We start from the raw sequence: 23594 nt of genomic DNA on the forward strand, positions 1-23594 counted from the left end.
TTAACTGCACTACAGAATGGCGACAACGATGAGACCTAAAAAGGTTTATTCCTATCCATTCAATGACATGGAAGGTGACAACTTTGGTGAATTTGGATCACCCGACTGTGTGAGTAGCCTAATATATAACATGCACATAAAAACTATGAAAACTTGAATCTAGAACCTTTTGACCCCACTGAACAAACTGTATGAATTGGAGAACAATATTGATCCTGATAAATATTTCTACAATAACATCAACCGTACGTGTCGGTCTCAACGAAACTAATACTAGCTTAGATTGTCGTCCAGGGTCTCCTTCTACTACTACAACATCAGGAAAATGTTGGTGGGCTTTTAAACCACTTACGGATGTCCATGATGACAAACTGAAGCGAGTAAGCCAGCAAAAACTCATCCAGCTTTTGAAAATGTGCGGTAACTGTTGAGCAGCTACACTGACGAAGCCTACGTCACGTACGTAGCCTAACTTTCTGTTTAGTAAGGCCGTGATAGGCTGTTGCAGTGTAGATTCCCATCAGTCAAACAAAATCACACCATCATTTTGTTATGTTTTTAATGTTTTAATGATAAAGAATGCAACATTAATGCAACACAAAGTTAGCCACTATGATAATATAAAATGAAAGTAATTCTTTTAAGAAATCTGTGCCTCAAGCATTTTTGGGGGCAGGCCTGGCCCCCTATGGCCCGTCCATAGCAACGGGTGTGTCAACACGTGATGTAAGCTGTTGATGATTTAAAATCCTGTATGGAGACAAATTATTTCCTGTTTTCACAGCCGCAACCACTTCCGCATCAAATGTGTAGAGAGAGAGAGGTTAGAGGGAAAGAATGTCAAAGAAAAGAGAATCGCAAAACACCAGCGGAAAAAAAGAGAGGCAGAGAAAAAAAAGGTGGAGCATGGCAGAAAGTAAACTTAGTGCTGTGTGGTGCTATTTTTCTTCTGTTGATACAAATATGGCAAGATGCACCATTTGTGATTGAAAAGTGGCACACAGCGGCAACTCAAGTGCTCAAACAACATACCCTAAGAAGATTAAGACATCTTAAAGAAAGTGCAAATGTGCAAAAGGTTGGTGATGGTGCAGTGGATGTGACCAATGCCTTTGGTGTGGGATATCTGGGTTCAATTCCTACTGGGCTCCATCAGCAAGTGTGTCCCTAAGCAAGACAATTAACCCATAGTTACAGAGGTGTGCTCAATAATATCCCACAGTATTGTCTATAATATCCAAAAGATCCTTGTTTGAAAAATAAATCACATACCCATTTAAGAAATTGTGGGTAAATTTTAACAAAAAGTATATTTTCTTTTATTTATATTTTTACATCCTGAAAGAAATCCATGAATCCAACCTTCTCTACTACCATTTGTAATAAAACCTAGCCTGGATGCCAGCCAAACTTAGACTCGCCCACAACATTTGAAGTCAGGAAGTCTGATCTGGACTTGATCCATTGTGGAACAACTTTGCTTGATCCAAGGAGTTTGGACCAATCAAATTGTCAGGGCGGGCTTTATACGATGATAAACAGTGACGTAATCAACCATGTCACCAAAAAGCGCTCGAGTTGTATTCATTTACAAAGATGGCTGCCGCTGGAGAATTGAGATGTGTAGCATCGTGTCTGTTATAGAATATATAAACAGCCCATTCATTTTAAAAGAGGAACAGAGAACCGGGATTTGTCGATTGAAAATATTTTTTTTCCGTCCTTCCCACAGGATTTGGCAAAGGTTTAAAGCTAGCTTGACATACACCACATACTCCATTGCTGTGATTGGTTGTAGGTCTATCCTACTGGGTGCAGAGGCGTTTTCTTTCCTGGTTCAGTTGAAACACCCCATAATCACAGCCCAATGGATCCATATCAGACGACGTCAGGCTAAATAACAGCATCATCCTCTCTGTGTCTCTTCTGTGATTGTCCCTTTCTGTGTTTTAGACTGTTACATTTGTATGTAACAGTCTCTCATCTAATAATTTTCTGTCTGCAGATCCAAAAATGAATACCCAGTTTCAAGTGGTTGTCGGCTTATCAGCATTGACTGGGTTTCTGGTATGGGTGTTCATGGTTACCACTTCTTACGCTTGGTGTACAAAGACCAAAGCAGAGAGGAGGTAAAATGCTGTAATCATAAATTATTATGAACATTTATTATACTTTCTGTGTTGCCCTTCACTGGTCATGTCACCCTTATCCCCTCCTACATTACAAAAACAATGTGTTACTGATGGTGATCTTTCTATAATTTCCTTCTGATTGTAATAGCATTATCTGGCCTGAGCATTGTGAACACATGACCCTCACTATCCCTCCCTAACCGCAACGGTTCGGACTAATCAGCATCCTGTGAGGAGCTACGGCAGCTACAGCGTTGTTTAGGTGTCTATAATGGTCGAAACCGTTGGCAACAATGGTGGAAGTGAAATTGATTGATTTTTCATCCACTCACCTGCCAAATCATTTTTGTGACTGCCCTTATCCAAACAGTTTCCAATGACGGGTTCTCAGATGGTTCAGGGTAACAAACCATTTACTGCATCAGGTTACCTATTACTGTCTTTTTCTTTAAAATATTATCCCACCTTGTTACTACCCCTATTATTATTTCCTGTAGCTTTTGTTTGCTAGGAGGAATGTTTGATTTCTTTGAGGTGCTTTTAAAGCTTGATGGATTGGTGTTTTTTGCCTCCAACGTCGCCTTCCAGGCAGCTAACCCTAACCTTAACCCAAAACATAACCATTGCCATGCTGCCTGGAAGGAGATGTTGGGGGGGGGGGGAAACACAGCTTTAAAATCTTTTAATTTATTTATTTATTTTTATTACTAATAAGAGTGTTTGCCCCCTGTAGGCTGAGTCCTACAGAGGCCTGGGTTGGAATCCGACCTGCGCCCCTTTGCTGCGTGTCATTCCCCATCCTTCCCCTTTTCTCTTTATCCACTATCTAATAAAGGGACAAAGCCCCAAAAAATAATCTTCAAAAAAAACAACCTTTTATTATGAAGATAGTCTGATATTATTCCAATGTTTTTATCTCTTTCTTATAGAGCTGTAATAAAAGTAGAATGGAACATTGCGTCAGCAGTTTGGCTCAGCATAATGTCACATTTATGTACTTTATTTCTGTCCTGCAGAAAGAAATTGATAACTGCACCACAGACTATGCCGAGTATAGCAGGGGAACAGTTTGTGCACATTTACTAAATTTGATTACATATATATATATATATATATATATATATATATATATATATATATATATAGAAATTGCATTACAATCCCAGTTGACCATGTTGAATGGCCAGCTGTTAGTTCTGGGTGGAAGCTCTCACAATTACATGGTTTAAGTGGTTGAATAAAACATTTATATTGTCCTTTGGTTGAGCCAATCTTTTAAGGCCTATTTGCACATTTCTTCATTTTCCTTTTTTTTTATTAATTAATTATTTACCAATTAATAACAGAGGATAAAACGTGGGCAGAAGCAAAAGAGCTGCTGAGTCATCATCACTGTGCCAATTAATGGAGGCTTTTACTGCTCTTTGGCTGTCCGTTGTATTGGGCAGCTACCAAATTTGAATATGTGTAACAGAGTGAGTTTATAAAGTGGTGTTGAAAGAGAGAATAGATTGTTTCAACAGACACACATGTATAGTAAAACTGTACTTTGTGTAACAACAGACTTAAAGCAGGAAATAAATTGGCACACGCGCCAACAGTACTGTACAAGTACTCTACTTTACATTATAATATTGATTCCTGCAAAAGCAAAACCATCCACTATAAAGTTTTGATTTTTAGATTAGTTGTAGTAATATTTTTGTGCCTGTTTTATGAAAAAAAAGTTATAAATCCAAGATACAAGCAATTGAAGGAGCTTTAAGAAACCAGCTTCTTGGTTTGTGGCCAATATCTTGTCATGTTATAAGAGTTGAGAATTATTCTCAGCAATCACTTTCTCTTTTTGACACACACACACACACACACACACACACACACACACACACACACACACTGTCCCAACTGACAGGCTGTAGCTCTTTTTTTGCTGTGCTAGTGTCTGTGTGTTTAATTGCAGCAGTGAAGCCAGGTGTGCGGAGGAGTCCGGCTGCATGTCATCAAGCCCCAATCAGCCTCTGCTTTATAATATGTTAGCCACGAGAGTGACTAATATATCAGCAACTCATATAGATAATATTTTTACTAATGTATACAACAACGAAATGAAATCCGGTGTCCTGTGCATTGATGTGGCTAATCACTGTCCCATATTTCTAATCACTGGTAACGAGTGAAAATTGCCCCCTGTGGGAAATTGCGGCAAGATGCAGAGACAATTTCTCACTTTGAGCACACAAAAAGCGTGGCTCGTTTATTCAGCAGGAGAAAACCACTGAATACAAATAAGGCGCTACGCTTAATGCCAACCTCATAACGTCCCACGTCATCACGCCTTCACAACATTTTAAAAGGGGGCCGTGTTCCCTGAACCGTTATTAACTGTGGTGACTCAAAGGCAGTGAATACATGTGTAATTAAATGTGTGGAACAACACATTATCAACAAGGTAAATTATGTATGTCACAGTCACTACACACGTCCCCAACAGAATCACCATATCAGAAGAAGAATTAAACAGTCAATAGGTAGGTGGGCGTAGTAACCGCCCACAACCGCTGCGCCGCTGCGGAGGCTTGGGGGCCCAACCAAGCTGGCGCCTTGTCATGACACGGTGTGAGGGCGTCCACAGTGAGAGGCTCGGAGGGGGCGGGATTTGGGGGCAGGGGCAGAGCCGGGGGACCACCCGGGGGTTTTGGCCGGGTAAAACAGGCCGGCCATGTCAAGTGAGCGGGTTTTGAGGGGGTCAAGGAAAGTCCCCTGGTTTCCCGCCCTGCCCCAATAAAAATTTTTTCCCCCGACCCCAAAAACTCAAAAATGGGCCCCGAGGGGGGCATGCGGTCCCTGGGGGCCCTCCTGGGGACAAAAACTGTCGCTTTAAGCCCGGCGGGATGTGGACTAGGAACCTGACAAAAAGTGGGGACAACAAAAAAAGCCGGCATTGTCCAGAAAAGAGCCCGCTGGAGGTGGCAGACCAGGAACCGTGGCGTAGGGACAAAACCCCCGGAAACCGCAGGGGCGTCCAAACCCTCCGTGAGAGGATGGGGGTTTCCCCTTTTGGCGCAGTTGCCCAGCATCACCCGGGGAGCTTTCAACCCAGTAGCTGTTTTAAGGGGCCCGCAGGCAGCCTTTCATGACCTATAAAAACGTTCACAGACCGTTAGGCGGGGGGATATCGGTGTCGGTGGAGCTTCACTCCAAGGCCCGGCGACGGCATTCCACGCTCTGATTGAATTGGTCCCCGGTAGAGGAAGATGTTGATGGGTCCAAAACGGGAAACCAAGGGCCAAAAAATGCCCGTGTCATCTCAACACCCGTCATGACGCATGGTACAGCCTCAGGCCAGCGGGGCCCCTGCAACCATGGTAAACGGTATGTAAAAACCGTTAGGGGGGGCAGGGGCCAAAACCGATAAACATCACAGGTAAAAACGTTTGGAAAGGGGGGGAAACACTCTAAACGGGTTTTAGTGGAGGTTTTTCATTTGGGCCCTGGTGTCCCCCCGGGTGGGGCCCCCCCTAACCCCTTCTTGAGGCCCGCCAAACAAATTTTTGCGCAACCAGTTTTTGGACTTTCGAACCGGGTGGGAGAGACCATAAGGCATAAAAAACGTTACGTCCCCCTGTGGGGAGGGGCCCAGGAGGCCTGTGGGACGTCACAAGGGTTGGGGCCGGCTCCCCAAAAAAACCACTTCTCAATTTAGCCCAGTGCGGGCCCTAGAGTTCCAGTGGGTCTTTTTGTTTTCCTTCCCTTTGGATTGAAACCCCAAACCAAAGAGGGGCTCCCCCTGTACGGCCCGTGACAGGCAGCCCCCACGGGGTTGTTTCCCGGCAAGTGCGCAAGCCGTAAAACTCCAAAATGTAGGACAGTAGTTGTGGCGGGCGGACCCGGCTCACTCCCTTGGCCTGGAAAATCAACGGCTTTGGCCAAAAAACAGTAAAGTGTCGCCTTCCATGGGGAACGAAAAGTTGCAGCGAGGTAGACCCCCAAAACGTTCAGTCGAAAGTGCGTTTTCCGCTCCGGGGCGTAAATGACGGTAAAAAAGCCAGGGCGCCAGGCCCCCCCACCACGCTGTGACAGCCCCGACACGTAGTCAAGGTCTGGGTGTGGCATGGGGGTGGGGAAAGGGGAGCCAACAGGTGGCGTTCTTCCTGGGCAGCGAAAAAAAACCTTGTCCCTGCCTCATCCAGTCCAAAACCGTTTTGGTTTCTTCAAGGCCTATGCAAGGGTTTTTCATGAGGAGCGGCGGAGGAAGAAACAAATGTAAAAAATTACCTTCGGGAAATCCTGCAGGGCTTTGACAGTGAGGGGGGTGGGAACTTGCAACCCCCCCCCTTTTTTAAGGGGGGGGAGCCCCGCTTCAGTGACCTGGTCCCAGGAATCAAAAGGGGGGAGCCAAACGGCACTTGGGGGGGGGGTAAATTGTCCCGTTGGGTAAGCCGCTCAAACGGGTGCGAAGGTTTTGCCGGTTTTGAGATTGGAGTGCTGCCCCCAGGTGTCATCCAAGTAACAAAAGAAAGGGCAGGCCCGCAAAACTGAGTCCATGAGGGGTTGAAAAACTGAGCTGCATTTTTCGTCCCAAGGCATGCGAGGGAAACCCAACAGACAACGGGTGGATCACTGTTTTGGGAAGTCCATGGGGTATGGCACTAAATCCCCTGGCGAGGTCCACTTTGGAAAAAACACCCTTAACCCCCAGGTGTCAGAGAAATCCGTATTTCGGATGGGTAGCGTCAGGGGTTTTAGCCTCATTAAGCCGTGGTGTCGGATGGGGGCCCCGCCCCCAGGTTTAGGGGCTGTGGGGGGTGACCCCCGGGTGTTGGGGAAAGGCGGCAAACCCCGGCGTTCCCTATTTTCAAAAAACAGCCTTTGCAACGGCAAGTTGGGGGGGTTTTAGGCGCCCGGGAGGGGGTAGAAGGGCGGAACCCCTATGGCTAGATGCTCCCAAACCACTTAGGTAGATCAGAGAAAAAAGGGGCTGCGTGGGGCTGGGAAACCGGCAACGACGGGGGAAGCACCGAATGAGAGCAGTAGACGTCTACGAATCCCCCCGCCCAGTAGATATAAAAGGGAAAAGTGACAGATAAAAACGGGGGTTCTTTAAATCCATAACAGTCCATGGCACACAAAAATCGGCGCCCAGGAGGGGGAAAGGCGACCCTTTTGGCTGTAAAAAAATCCCACCAAAAAGCTGTCCTTTCGAAACACAAATTTAAGTACCCCCCGTTCCAATTGCGGATGGGGCTAGTTGACTTCCCTGGGGGGGGCCTGGCCACGGTCAAAATGTCCAAAGGGATGCAGGCAGGACCTTTCCCCCTGTGCCCCGTGCCACAGAAAAAGGTCCGGGATGCGTCACAATAAAAAACACCTGCCCCAAAGGGCCCGCTCATGGCCACTACGAGGCCCGGGCCCCGGTTTACCCGCCAAAACGCATGGGAACGGGATTTGCAGCCTTTGGGGCCCAACTTTTTATGGGAAAAAAACAAGCCGAAGACCTTTTGGGGACCTGAAGACTGCCCCTGGCGGGGAATTTGCAGGGAGTGGGGAGTGCAGTGCAGGGTGATGCGCGGGGAAAAGCGCCGCCCACAATTTCCCGACTCGCCGGAAAAAAATTTTCCCTTCCCCGCCAGTCTGCAGTCAACGATTGTGGTTTTTAGCTAGTGGTCTAACTGGGAAGGCCGACGCGGAAAAGGGAACAAAGAAAAATGTTGTGTAACCCCAAAAGTCCAGATGCGGTCCATTTGCTCAGACGGTTTTCTGTCACCCCTCCCTTAAAAAAAAGCCTACTGGCTCTTCAGCGTCCGCAGTTAAAGTTTTCAACGGGGGCCCTTTTTGGGGGCATACCCCATTGCCGGAGGGGTTTTTTTTTCACCACCCGGGATTCGTTTAAATTGAGGGAAAACACCCAAGTGTCTTTTTTTGTATCCCGGGGGATCTCCCCCAACGCAAATGGTTTGTCGGGGGAAAAACAGCAGAGTATATTCCCAAATTCGGGGGTTTTAGGGTGCGGTTTTGGCAGATCTGACGGTCTCTGGGGTCCGCCCCCAAAAGCCGGGGTCCCAGGTGGAAATTCGGCCAAGATGCAAAAGAAATTTGGGAAGAAAAAGGGGTCTTTTTTCAACAGGGAAAAACCCCTGATCAAAAAAGGGCTATGCTTAATGCCAACCCCATAATCCCACGTCTCCCCTTCAACTTTTTAAGGGGGGTGTTCCCTGAACCGGATTAACGTGGGACTCAAGGGGTAATTACATGGTAATTAAATGTGGTGGAAAAAACTTATCAACAAGGGGAATTTTGTATGTCACAGTCACTACACCCCCTTTAAAATATTAAATATAAACAATTTCAGTAAAGAATGTGATAAATTTCAGACAATTATCATGAAGTAAAATCTATCAAACAGTAGATACTCAGAAGGCCTTTTCATTGTTTATAAAAAATGTTACGCAGGTTTACAACTCATGTTTTCCTATCCAATCAATGCCTTTGAAACACAAATTGTCCAAACTGTGGATAACTCCAGCTATTATAAAGTCCTTGAAAAACAAAAATAGATTTTATAAAAAATACCTTCTTTGTCCTACCCCATTTAATCTGTTGCAATTTTTTTTCAAATACAGAAACAGACTAAATCATTTCATAAGAGGAGCAAATCTCCACTATTATAATGTGAATTAGTTGAACCTAAAAACAATGCATCTTCTTTGTGGAGAACCATCAATTGTATTGTTAATAAAAAACATTCTATAAAGCAGTTACCAAATTAATTTAAGATTGACGAGTCTATTGTCTCAGCCAAAAGATTTACATACCATTTTTCTGTTGTAGGTCCAAAATTAGCTTCTAAAATTCCATCTAGTTGTTTTGGACCACTAGAATACATGAATTTTCCAACGTCTAAGGATTTTAACCTTACATCTGTTACCATTTCACCAATTTACCCTAATATCATTAAACCATTACGGTACTTTATATTTTTAATCTTTCCCTAGACCAAGGACCAAGATGACCCAGCTATTTTTAACAATTATAGACTAATTTCTGTGTTACCAGCCCTGTCCAAAGTTCTTGAAAAACTTGTTTACACAAGATTAATTCAACACCTGGACAAAAATAATATTTTATATGCAGCAGTATGGTTTTAGGAAACAACACTCTACTTACATGGCACTTGTCTATTTGTTGACTGAAATATACTAAGCAAAAGATAGAAAAGAAAATCCTGTAGGTATTTTTCTGGATCATTTCAAAAGCATTTGATACCTTTAATCATTACATTCTATTAAAAAAACCTTCATGTTATGATATACGAAACAAGTCACTACTCTGGTTCACCAGTTATCTTTCAGACCAGTATCAAACTGTCAACTGTAATGGGACAGAATCCCCTCCCCTTCCCCTTCAGCGTGGCTTACCACAGGGTTCCATCTTGGGTCCCTTGTTATTTTTATTAGATGTTAATGACCTCCCCAATGTCTCAGATAAACTTTCTAAAATCTTATGTGTAGATGATACAAGTGTGTTTTAACCCCATAAAAATCCTGAAATTTTAATAAAGGAAGTTAATGAAGAACTTGACAAGTTATCTACTTGGTTCAAATCCAACAAACTGTCACTCAACATAAAAAACAAGTTATATATTTTTCAGTATTAAGTCTTATAAATTTAAATCTTCAATGAAAATTCCAATTGATAATATCTCCATTAATAATGTTAAATCTGCTCTTTTCCTCGACGTTATACTAGATGACTCTTTATCCTGGAAACCTCACATTAGTGCCATAAGTACAAAAATAGCCAAAGTGGTTGGAATACTAGGAAAAACTCGACACCTGATTAACAAAAAAGTTGCTAATATGTTGTATTATTCAATGTTGTACCCATATATCAATTAATGTAATGTTGCTTGGGCTAGCACCCACCCAACTAAACTGGAATCGTTTTTTCGACTTCAGAAGCAAGCTTTAAGAATAATATTTTGTGTAAATCGTAGACCCCTTGCAAGTATTGTTTGCTTTGGCAAATATTCTTAGTGTTTATCAAGTGTATCAACTTCAAATTGCTTTATTCGTTTATAGCTCTATAAAAAAGTTATTTCCATAGCAGCTTTTGTAATCTTTTTACTTTTAATAATGAATTTCACCAGTATCCAACTCGTAGTAGTTGTCTTATTAGGCCTCTCTACTCTTGTACGAGTCAAACACAGTTTAGTGTATTATCCAGATCAATATTATATTATTATTATATTATATATATTATTCAGAGGGTCAAAGATATGGAACAGTCTTCCCACTTCACTCATTAAGCTTTCTAAAGAACAGTTTAAACAGAGAGTACAATTGTTGCTCCTAAGTTGTCTGAATTTTCCATATGGGTTTGTGCTCTAAATGCAATTTTGTTTTATACAAAGAAAACCTGGACTCTGCCCCTTTCCTTACACGTACATTTTTGAAAATGAACCTTGTTAATATTCACACTCTTGGCTCTGTGTTCTGTCTGAACTTGGTTTCTGAATTGTCATCCCACCCTAACACCTATAATATCACTGCATTACACTAATAAAGGTATAAAACATATGTTTATCAGTAGACAAGGGCTGACCAAAGTCCCAAAATGAGTACAAACATTCATTAGACGTCTATCTAAAATTGCACCATAGCGTCTCATAATTGCTACAGAGTAGACTTAGACTTAGACTTAGACTTAGACTTCTCTTTATTGATCCTTTGGGATGACTCCCGCAGGAAATTGAAAGTTCCAGCAGCAGTTTTTAGCAAGAACAAAGAAATAAAAAATAGATAAAAAGACAGTATAAAGACAACAAAATCAACAAAATACCAATAAAAATAATAACAACAATAAGAACATTTGTCAAATAAACAAAGAAAAGACCATAAATTATTGTAATGTCTAAAGTAATGTCTGTCATACTACTGCAGTAAGAAGAGAGGAACATTAAGGTCTTCTTTTGGACATTGAGGGTTGTATTGGCCAGATATAAATGATTCAATTGGAGAAAGTCTAAATAAAGTGTAACCAATTCAATTTTCAGTTACAGCAATGTCTAAATCCTCAGTGATGCTGGGACTCTGAGCTGCAGCCACTTTTCACTAGGTCCACCAGAAACAGGCTGCTGCTCATGTCTTTTGACAGATGTTGACACCCCTAACTTGGATAAGATGGCTAAGGATAGGGTGAAGGCAGCCTCCACCCTTCATCATCATTACCAGTCGTTAATGATTAACCACCACTCAGTACCCGGATTTTGTGGATTTTTTTTTTAATTGTCACGGCCCAAAATGCCTGATGTTGCGGAAGATTTTGTAAAAAAAATGCAATAAAAGTTGCAATGTTTTTTGTATGTTTGTTGCAATGAAGTTGCAGGAGACAGCAAAAGTTCCATAAAAGCCATAGGCCAGTTCCAAACAGGCACATTTTCAACGAGTACTGTACCAGTATAGCTAATTTGCATAGCCCCTAGGCAGGAACAATTCAGTGCAGTACAAAATATATTGCAGACAAGCAGTACATTAAAACAGTACATCACATACTGTATAAAACAGTACAAAATACGCCTTCCATCGTCTTGAAGGTGGTTCAGGGGCGGAGCTAGAAGGGGGGCACAGGGTGGCACCAGCCCCCCCGGGATACAATTGCCCTCCGCTAGTAAATTGGATTTTTCATGTTAAAAAAAGACTTGTATAAAACTGAGTATTAAGCGCATAGAGCAGCAACCTTGGCTAGATAGTGTCTGCTTGGCTAGCCCTTGAGGGCGCACACTCTCACAGGTAACTCTGCTCGAGAAGTTTATTTCTGTTGACAATTTGGGGGCGTAATCCCAATGAGGCACTGGCCCACTTATGATTGGTCACCTGCAACACTATAACAGCCACACTTATCTCGTTATAGCCTTCCATAATTGTCAGTTTTCATTATAAAAAGCCCAGAGTTAGTGTATTTGGTCGAAGAAGAGTTTTGGTCTTTATTAACAATGTAGCGCAAGATAGAATCCTAAATAGAGGGACAGTGGAGATTGTTGTGGATTTCCTTTTTTTACCCATGTTTTTTTCTTCTTCTTTTTATTAAGTAAAAGTAGCACAAGGTCATCAACGCTTGATGTTGACTCTTTTTTTTAATTTTTTGTAGAACATTAATCATTTATTTGAAAAAAATACATTGCAATTAACTTGACTGACAGGCACGTTAAAGATTGCCTAAAAAGATCCAAATTATTTGCAGTTTCGTGACATTTATTTGTATCACTGCATATGTGTAAAGGCCTTTAAACTGGGCGATTAACTCCTCTGTTAACTCCATTTTATAGATTGTTGCGTAGTAGTGCAGTAGTACTAGCTTGCTAATAGTTTTAAATAGCACTTTTTTAAACATTAATTTGAAAAAACTAGAACTCCAGCTGTGCAATAAACGGTGTAGAGGAGATTGCCTCCTGAAATGTAGAGTAGGAGAAATATTCAAGTAAAATGAGCCCACACGTACCTTAAAATTACTACTTGAGTCTTAGTACGAAGTTCCACCGCCACTTTGACAAAAAGGTATTTAAGAGCTGAGGATTTGTTCAACCCATTCATCGCTCACACACACTCACACAGCGGACCAACGCCGCCATCTTGTGGTTCTACTAGTGTAGTACATTTAAGGAAAACAATAGCAGTGCAGTTGCTACGGAAGGAAATGAACCTCCTATATCGTTTTAAACGGGACACATTAAACAGGTAGCAAAACGGATATGGTAGAATAACGTCGCCGGTTGAACATTTTTAACGTTTCTACTCAGCACCTGTGTTTTTGTGCAACAACCGCCAGGATACTCCGCTGGGTTACGACCAAGAAGATGTGTCAGAGATGAACTCTATTTATATGCAGCCTTCTGGAAGGATAACGTCGCTGTGCACTGCAGCGAGAGCGAATATAGCTACCTAACGTTAGACTTACTTATAATAACCAAGGGTATCGGTTTGCCCAAACACATCACATTTGTCTTGGGAGTGTTGTTTTGCGTTCTGGCGCAGTCTGTTTTGATACAGCTAGTGCGAACAAAATGGAGGGTAATAAGTTGTTGTCAAGTTGTCTGATGTTACGTTATATAGACCAGTGCAGTCTAGACTGCGTGTGTTAACCAACTGTCTCGAAATATTTTTGTTGGACAGGGAGAAAGATAACGGACAGATTCAGAAATAACGTTACAGTAAAATCACTCCGCTGACACGGCTTTACTTTCAAAATAGAAGCGCAATAGGTCCAAAGCTGACGTCACTGATTGTGTGCACAGTAAAAACAGGATGTTTTATTCTGTTAAATCCCTTGCCTAGCTACAGCTAGCTAGCTTAGCTACTAAATAAATAGAATAACCTATTAAAAGGGGGACACAAAAGAAACACAAAATGACCGACTCTGGGGATACAGCAAGTGTCCCCGGCTCCTCCAGCCTCAGCAGCGGGACCGGGCTGAGTTTAACCGCGGGCAGAGGACTCACAGGGCGGGTCAGGAGTGTGTCCTCCCCTACTGCACCTGGAAGGCTGACGTCCCTCAGAACCAGGGACATGACACTGGGGGGAGTCTTCAAAAAATCAAAGGTATGCCTACTGTATGGCACACACCAATAAATGATGATATCAAATTATTAATAGACTGGGCAACAAAAACTGTTAACTTCAAATTACAATTAACAATTGCCTACAATAGAGAATCCAATTAATTCAAACATGTCTACAGTATTAATTTAATGTTGCGTCAGAGGATTCCCATACGCTCTACACTGCAATATAGGATAACAAAAAAAACTTTGAAAGCTTCCTTACTGCTCAAGGTTAGTTTTTGGTTAGTTTTTGCACCATCATTTGTTTAGTAAGTCTGTTGTCAGGCATGTTAATTAACCTGTTTCACAGTTACTTCAAATGGCTTCAATGATATCACTATAGTAGGACAGTTGAGCAACAGAAATGTGTCATTTTTTTTCTTCTCACAATAAGGATAAATACAACATATTAAGATAAAGATAATAAAGACAACAATATAAAGTAATTGTTGGGTAAAAACTCTTAAGGTGAAAGCAATGTCTTAAGATTTTGCTGCTGCAACACTGGAATTTCCCATTTTTTGGGGATCAATAAAAATCTATCTATCTATCAGGGCCTACAAAATAAAATACTAGGAAACGACCGATACTGTGTTTTTTTTTAAGGCCGATACCATTATCAATTATTTATTCTTATTAAAACCGATATTTGGAACCGATGTGTATTTACAGTGAAAATTAAAATTTAAAAAAAATGTAAATCAATATTAGAATTTTGGAATATTACAAACTACAACACAAAACTTTTTTTAAATGCAATTATTTTTCAACATTATACATAGTAAAAGAGAGTCAGATAGTGTTGTGGACGGGACAGTAACTCACTGGTAAGTGTAACTGAAGCAGAGGGACAGATATCAAGCTGTTGCTGAACCAAAGTAGCACACATGTTAATTAATTAACTAAATTTTACTTTATATCTATTATATTTATCTATTTTATTTATTTTATTTAGGCTGCTCCTTCCCAAGTGTAGGACCAGCAGACTCAAGGACTACATGCCATCAGACTGTACAACTCTTCACTTGGGGGAGGAGGAAATAGGGCAGAGAGGACAGTACATACTCACACACACCTGGACTCACATAAATACCTAGACACTTTAACACTTGACTCAACACTGACACTTTATGATAATTTCTGGTAAATGTCTTTATTACAGCCACCCTTTTTATTTTATTGTTATTATTAATATTACTACTGTTATTACTGATATATTTATGCTGTCTTCCTCTTTTTCTCTCTATACTGTATTCTTCTCGCTAAAAGCGGATGCTGGAAATTTCAATGTCCTTGCGGAAGTCATCCCAAAAGGATTAATAAAGCAAAGTCTGTTATCAGGCAAATAAAATGCAGATACAGATAATCCAAAAAAAAACGATAATTGGTCTATCTCTAATTAAAATGATATTGTTAAACTGTTTACACGGTGATATAACACATTTCCTTCTTTCATAGGAAGGTCAGGGTTTGAGTTTATAAACCAATTTGGTCTGATGGCTGCTTTAATGTAGGTGCTAATGGAGGGGGAGGCTGGGGGTGCGGCCTTGACCAACTGCCACTTTGCTTGTTTGAAAGTTGTGATGTCTCTCTCTCATGGGTGGGCCAAATTCTCTGGGCGGGCAAAGCAGAGAAAGGGGAGGTAACCTTGCCCCTTCTGACCTCATAAAGAACAAGATTCCAGATGGGCCCATCTGAGCTTTCATTTTCTCAAAGGCAGAGCAGGATACCCAGGGCTCGGTTTACACCTAGCACCCTTTCTAGCCACTGGGGGACCATAGGCAGGCTGGGGTTAATGTTAAAAAAACTCATAAAGTGAAATTTTCGTGCCATATTTTCAAGTCATATTGAATTTGGCAGCTAGAAAAAAATGTATAGCATATTAAATATTCCATGTATTTGCATCACCTTTGTTTTAAATCCCAATGAAGAAATACTTGGTATTAACAATGTTTTGTATTTATTTGTGTTCTCTTTTTTCCGAAGAAAACTTTTGAGCCAAATGTCCACGCTGTGAGGAAAAGCAAAGAAGAGTGAGTGGCCATTAATCAGATAATTCCAGTCTCCTATTTATTAATGTGTGCTGTTCGTATGTAGTGTATAGGGATTATAAATATCATATTCAATTCTCTCCCAGGTTAAAGGATGAGATCCGTGTGACTCCAAAAAAGGAGAGAAGAGAGAGGGATGAGAGGAGGCGAGAGAACAGAGGGAGGAGGAGAGAGAGGCATCAGACTATCCAGTCTCACTCCATCTTTGAGCAGGGTCCTGCCGACACCGTACGCAAAACAGGTACACAACTTCTTCCTTTCTCCTTTCATTTTCAGTGGAATTTGAGCATCCTTCACAATCCATCTCTCTGTTCAGGCTTGCGTGGTGCTATAGATCTGCATGACTCCACTACCTCTCCTGTGTGTAAACTGGTGAAAAAAGAAAAGAAAGACTCGGAGGACGATGAAGATGAGATACTCGGTAAACTACAGAGGGATGATGTAAGTATCTCCTGCTAGCTGCTGTACTTTAAAAGGATACATTCACACATGTGCAAGGCTGTCTTAAAACAACAGCCAGGTGTCCATATAATCATTTTTCTTTCTGTAATATTTACTGAAGTTTGTATGCAGCTCATAGCATCCAGTCTGATTTAGGCAAATCAAGTAGGTATTTCACTGTTAGTCTTTTTGTAGCCTTTATCCTTCGCATTTCATTTCTGGCACTTATCCGGTGCTGCAGGAAATTCCGCCTGATGCATGAATTTTCTGTTTCCTTATGCTTGGAATTTTAAATTCGGTGGATTTCTGAGGACTTTGGTTTACTGCTCCTCAGATCTGTGCAGAGTAAATCCAGACAGCTAGCTAGACTATCTGTCCAATCGGAGTTTTTTCTCGTACGACTATTTTGCAGCGGCTCTTTGTGGAGTTTTGCACCATTTGGCCATGACGATTGTGGTGGGTTTAAAGAAATGCTAATAAACCATAGCACGCTTTCCTCCCATTCCCGAATGCTGTGTGGAGTAGCCAGACCCTCCTTCAGAACGCTTTGGAGGAGGGTCTGCAAAAAGCAAGACTAGTCATTTTTTCAAAATTCCCTCTTTGTGTTACTAAATCCTCTGCTGCAGTTCAGCAAGGACCCTATCATTCCAAGTCCAATTAACCCTTCTATTAACCCTCCTTGTAGCTCTGGTCTGTTGTCTACCAACTCCTAAGAAAAATATTTGGCTACAAGTGACAAACTTTCACATCAGAGATAGTCATTTGATCCATTTTTAATATCAGAATATTGACTTTAACATCTTTTTCTCAGTCTTTTATTTAAGAATACTTTTCTAGAAGGACTGGTCTTATTTCTAATTAACTGTGCATCACGGCACTCTGATGTACCATCACACAACTGATACAATAATGTCTCTAGACCTGGAGGACAGAGGAGATGTGGACAGTTGTTTTTTTAAAGAGTTTAATGTGGCTGTTTTCTGTCTCATCTACAAGCAGAAAGCTGCTGTTTTCCAGGAATACAATCTCAGCTATTCATATACTAGAATTGGGAACAATAAAGTCCTGTGGTTTTGCACAACGTGTAGCTGCGCAGCATTAGACTGTAATAACTCCCACTGGTGAGTCAGTGAGTTTTAATTAGCACTGCACAATATAAGGAAACTATGCGATATGCGTTGTTGAATATCGCGATAACAATATTACTTGCGATAAATAAACAGTTCTACATTTCTGCTGCTTTTCGTATTCTTGTAAAGTACAACAAACTGCTTGTTGAATTAAAACAGAGGAATAATTTCTAACATTCTTTTATTGAACAAAAATGAATGTGTTTTACACTGATATTTTCTTGTGTCTATCGCGATATGTTGCAGCCTTTCGCAATATATATATTGCGCCAGTTGATGTTGCAATGAGGATCCAAAATAAAATAAAAAAACGAATTATAATTTGCAGTAATAACAATCACCCATCTCATCATTGGTCATAACTAATGTTATATGTTGCACCTTCAGTTCATAGATGATCCCGGTCTGAGGAATGATGACAAGCTGAAACCCATCCAGCTGCCTCTGTGTCAGTCCAGTAGCTTCAATAAGAGTCGGACACTGACAACACACCACAACATGTGAGAAAAACCACCTCTGACTACTACTGCTAACAGTGTCACATTACACGCCAGTAAACAAAGAGCTAACGTTAAGGTATTAACATTGTGGACATGTGTGAATGGAAAGTGTATGGAACATCAACTAAAAAAATGACTTCCATTCCTGCCTGTACTGCCACGTCCGAGTAAGTAATCGGTTGCAGCCCGTTCATGTGTTGAAGTGTTTGTGGTCGTCATGTTGGCAGGTGCAGAGAACCCTCCTCTGTTCAAACCTCCGTCCTGTAGGGCTCAGAGCAGAGCAGGCCACAGCAGAACAGAGCTGCCCAAATCAGAGCCGCCATCTTTGGTAGAACTGCTGCAGGATATCAGCCTGTCGGGCAGAGAGGAGCTCTTCTTCATGCAGTTACCTGACAGTATGCCAGGCCGAGCGTCTGGACAGAAGGTCGACCCCCCTCAAGGATCTACAGCAGAGAAATCTGCCAAGAAGGAAGGCAAGGCTGAAGACAAGAGGCCTTCCCATCTAGCACAAGTGAGCTAACGGAATAAACACATTTCCTTCTTTGAGCAAAAACAATGGCATTGCAAAAGAGGGCTTCTTTGTCTTTTCGACTTAATTAATTATTCCAATAAAATTGTATTTACAGTATCAAATCATTACTAGAGTTATCTCAAGACACTTTACAGATAGAGTAGGTATAGACCACACTCTATAATTTACAAGGACCCAGCAATTCACAAGTCCACAACTGAACTGTTTTTATTTATCTGGTGCAACTTTTCTAACTGTCACTGCTACATAAACAAAAGTGGAACAAACAAGCTAAAATAATGATATAACATTGTACATGTAATAAACAATGTGTAGATTCTCATTTGCAAAGTCTTACATATATTGTTCTGTGTGAGATCAATGCATTTCTGTGAGATTGAATTTAATTTACTTTACTCATATCAATTTATACATTAAGGTGACATCTCTGCAGCATACATATCCTGATCCATGTCTCGAAAAAAAAAAGTATGTCTATAACTTGATTGTGCATAACAGGGTTGAGGGTGTTATAAATCTTTTTTGTGCATGTTATAGGTTTACAAAGTGAAAAAGCCCAAAACCTCAAAATACATTTATGAACCTGAAACTGAGCATAATATGGCCGCTTTAATACAATGGAGGATGGGATTTTGTTGGTGTTATTTGACACTAAACTGCATTGTCCTGCTGGATTCCCAGCTGTACTCTCATCTCCTTTCACTAACCACTAGCCATTCACCAAAATACCTAACTGATGCAGAAAAGGTAAGACGGCACTAGTGAAAAGGTTTTCACAGTGTGCCAGAACAGAGCCATTTAAATCCAAAATGTTTTGATAGGCCTGTTAGCAGAGAAGAGTACTGTTGATCTTTTTAATCAAATATGCTAGTCTCAGCCACTTCTTACCAGATTGTGTATCTCTGCCTGTCCTCAGGAGGCTGCGGTGAAGGAGGGCTGCCCGGTGCTTTCCCAACTCCCAGAAGGATTTTTGGGTAAACTGCAGATCAGGAAGTCAGGAAAAGTGGAGCTGAAGCTGGGTCACGTTGTCATGGACGTCTCTGAGGGCGCTGCCTTCTCCTTCCTGCAGGTAATTGCAGGAAGTGTGTGTGTGTGTTTGTCATATAATAGTATACATAGCATCACTTATTATGAGAACATCTGTGACTTTAAGCCCAGACCAAAGATTCGCGACGAGACCAAGGGGGTAAGTGTAGAGCCATTTTGATGCTACCAAGCCATCACCTGCTTTTAGCATTCCATTGACCGCCATTCATTTTGGCGCCACTTTGAAAGCAAATAACTTTATATCTGAAGCGTTTAAAGACTCTATTTGTCCACTGTTTATTTCTAAAGAAACACAACAATGTATAAAAGGCTCCATTACCTTTTATCTCACGTTATGGCTTCATAGCAGACATCTTTATAAAAATAGGCTAACGATTGTGTCACAACCACGCGACTAACTGTCACACAGTAGAGAAATCCCCGTATAGTACAGGGTAAGCTCACAGAAGGTTTGAACTTACATTAGCTGTTTAGGTTTAATTACTAATGTTAACAAGCATTTTAGTTAGAATTAATTTAATTTACAGCCCCGTTATCAGACACACAACAAAAAAATCAACCTGTCAACATATCTTTCCAGTAGAGTTGAAAACTGTAAGGAATTTCCGATAAATCATAATCTCCAAAAAATAAAGTTTACAATTATCTGCAACAGATTCATCTTTTTAAGTTGAAGCTAATTGGAATATTTTGTAGGAGGACAGCATATAAGTAACCCTATTTTTTACTCTTTGTTGTAACTGATGTGAAAGCGACTGCAGTTAGCAATTGATTATATCTAAATCCTGAACCAAGTGCGTCAAATATATCACAAGATTTTTTTTACAGTTTTCAGCGCTGATCCAGAATGAAAATCAGCATAGTATAGCAGACCATTTCCTGCCTAGTGTGAAAATAACACATTCAACATTCTGAGCACTTTTTTTGTTTATTGTTTTTTTACTGCATAAAACTGCAGAAAATCTGCCAAATCCTGCATTTATTGATTCCGTGTGGCCCTATTAATAAGAATATACAGTACATTTTAATTTTAAAATTTGTAACATCATTTTGAAAAGTGAAGTAATGTTTCGTTGGGAAAAAAATATTTCCAAAAATTAAGTGAATAATATACCAGACGTTAATAATTTTAACATACAGTATAATTTATTGCCACATTTTTTTATTCCTCCTTAAAACTTTAAAACACTTAACTATTGCAGTACCAGGTTATGTCTGCCGATAATATGTGATTAGAAAAACAAAGCCACTCTGACACTATTAATAGAGAAGCCATCTATCCTTCTTCCTTCTGCAGCAACTGGTGTCGGTGCGTCTGTCCGATGGCCGAAGTGGAGACATGATGGTGTTAGGGAACGTCCACCACAAACTGGTCTTATCTCCTGACTTCCAGGCTTTACTGAGACAAGCTGCCACGCAGCAGGGACAAGGACCCTGATCATCCCCTGCACAGAAACCCAACACAGCTGAGAGTCCCAGACCATTTGAAAGAAGTTCAGATTTGTTTGATTTGTGTGGGATTCCTGATCCGATGTTTTGTTAGCACAGCAACTGATCACTGTGGAGGAAATGACAGGTTTGTATATTCTCCATACCTCTCCTCAGAGGTTTTAAGGCAGCTATGTAGGTTACCCTCAGTAACCAGTGTTCTTTGATCATTTTTTTACTATGGTTTAATTTTGTAAATTTTGAACTTGGGGTGTGAATCACCAGACGCCTCCCGATACGATATCATCATGATACTTATGCCATGATACGATATTATTGCGATTTTAAACATATTTCAATAGTCTGCGATATACTGCAATTTATAACCTTTTTTCCAGCTTCTAATTTTTCCCAGTTTCAAATGATGTCCCAGAAGGAAACTTTGTCAACATCTGTTTTATCCAAAAAGATACATTTCTCTGTTTGGTCATATCACTTCAATGGTACTGCTGCAAAATGGGATTGTCGAACTGACCTACACATCCAGATCCAAAGATCCATACTTGGCGCCTGTGTATCAATACAGTATTGCCACTGAAAATATTGCACAGACCCTATCATAAAAGTATTTAAAAAAAAGAAAAAGAAATTAAAAAACTTGTGTATTTAAAAAAAAAAAAAAAAAAAAAGAGAGAGCAATCTGAAATAAATAGAGAAACATCATCGGTGCTACAGGATCAGATGTGAAGACACCGCCAGAGGAGACGTGTTTTTTTTTTTTTTTGGAAAGGATACAACTTGTGATGTACTACTGTACATGGCGTCAGACTCAAACTACTGATCCTCAAGGACTCCGTTGCACATGTTGCCTGAGCACTGACTACCCTTTTACAGAGGGGCGACTTCTGACAGTAAGGAGAACGCTCCTTTTGTTCTACATACAACAGCAGAGCAGTGAGCACGGTTGTGAGCTTAGAGGCTTGAAGCGTGATTTATGGTTCTGCGGCGGCTCCACGCAGAGCTTTCGCCATAGCCCACGTCGTTTAAATCACAGAAGCACCTGCGCCCGTGGGCGTGCTGGTCTTACAGGGAGGTGTGTTCAGGTGCATTGTTGGCGTATTGCTATATTGAGGCAGTGGAAAGTAGTGATGGCCAAACGAAGCTTCATGAACCAGTGTCTTTATTTTCTGAGCCCACTAGACGGCGCTCTTGATTTTAAGAGAAAGACCTAAGGCATTGCAATTCACTGTGTTCTCAACCAATTGTGGAACAGAGAGCGCTTTTATACTGATATCTCTTTATGTTACATGCATTGTAGATTTTTATCTGTCTGTTTTATCATTTTTTATACCTTCTTTATTTTAATTCTGAATGTTTATCATTGTTTATCTGTAAAGCAGCTTTTTATTTATTTATTTTTTACAAATAAAAATTGTTATTATACAATTAGTGCCATTATAAACCTTTACCTAGGATGATGTTAATAAACACTGCTGAAATTGACGATGCACATTTGCCCCATGGTTACATCGCAGCCCGGTCACAGCATTCTCACTTAATGCAGGACCAATTTCAAAGATTTGTGTTCACTTTAATCACTTAGACACAAATGCATGGAAAAATAGGGTCCACTTTGAAAAAGAAAAAACTGTGTATCAGTCAGTGTTTGCCACAGAGCCATTGGCCCTGCAGTGGACAGGGGAGGAGATCAATAACATGTTTGCATCTGAAAGTTGTTCAGCACTAACAAGCATATATCCTGGAAGTTCATCATTTAGGAACAGATATTATTAATGAAATATTCCAAATAATGTACAGAATTAAAATGAAGGGTCCGTGTTTATGATTTCTGAGGGTGAAACTCCACAGGTTGACTTCATGTGTTTAGACATGTCACATGAAAACAAGCAGGATCACACATCCTAAAATTAAATCTTAAGGTGCTGACTTTCTAACAAAGTCCAGACAGTTTACAGTCTGTTTGTAGTCAGCTGATAAAACTATTGACACCTTGATTCAATTCAGGTTCAGGTTTGATTTTTCTGTTTGTTAAACAGCGAGTATGTATCTGTTAGAATATGCAAAATGGCTGGTTTTGGTGATACTGAGGTAACTTTATACCTCAGTATGACTTTAAATTGTGATTTGTTATTCAGAAATATTTGGGAATACACTGCAATACTCCATTTATCCACACAGTGGCACTGCAACAGAAATCAAAGCACAAAATATCCATTTACAGTTTTTCTCAGTCACTTTTCGTACATTTCTCGAATCATTGTTAACATTTTCAAACCAGTAAATAAATTACTCAATGCAATTATTGCAAAGAGCACCACACAATTGGATGACCGGCAAAAGCCTGTAACTTCATCAAAATCCCTACCTTAAAGGTAAAGCTTTATGTCAAAGGACATGTCAGAGCCATAAGAATGTTGGATGCTTAGTTTTGTCAAAAAGCTTAGTCGTGTTGTCAATATAAAATTGTACTCTAGGTATTTTCTGATGTACTGTACACTATGGCTACATTTTTGTTTACATTAGTTGAAAATGCACAAGACTGCACCTTTTCTGTACAGAATTTAAAGGGATGGTTTGGGGTAATTTCACCCTAGGGTCCTTTGCACCATGACCTCGAGCCAAACACTCCCCCCAGAAGCTTTCTCTCCTTGGTCTAACATTGGGTGAGTTAGCGCTATCAGGCTAACGGCTGTGTGTTCAGTTTCTTGCTTCTAAC

General features: G+C 40.7%; 1 protein-coding gene across 1 annotated transcript; it reads left to right on the top strand.

Annotated features, from left to right (window-relative positions):
* Nucleotides 1-12721: 12721 nt before the first annotated feature.
* On the top strand, nucleotides 12722-21563 carry LOC116704633 (DNA-directed RNA polymerase III subunit RPC4). The gene is made up of 8 exons (XM_032540256.1): nucleotides 12722-13726; nucleotides 15715-15761; nucleotides 15866-16020; nucleotides 16096-16220; nucleotides 17738-17843; nucleotides 18081-18361; nucleotides 19299-19451; nucleotides 20727-21563. The coding sequence occupies exons 1-8, from the start codon at nucleotides 13535-13537 to the stop codon at nucleotides 20865-20867; spliced, it is 1200 nt and encodes a 399-aa protein (XP_032396147.1). The 5' UTR covers nucleotides 12722-13534; the 3' UTR covers nucleotides 20868-21563.
* The last annotated feature ends 2031 nt before the right edge of the window (nucleotides 21564-23594 follow it).

This window comes from Etheostoma spectabile, chromosome 16, assembly GCF_008692095.1.
Source record: "Etheostoma spectabile isolate EspeVRDwgs_2016 chromosome 16, UIUC_Espe_1.0, whole genome shotgun sequence".
Lineage (NCBI taxonomy): Eukaryota > Metazoa > Chordata > Actinopteri > Perciformes > Percidae > Etheostoma > Etheostoma spectabile.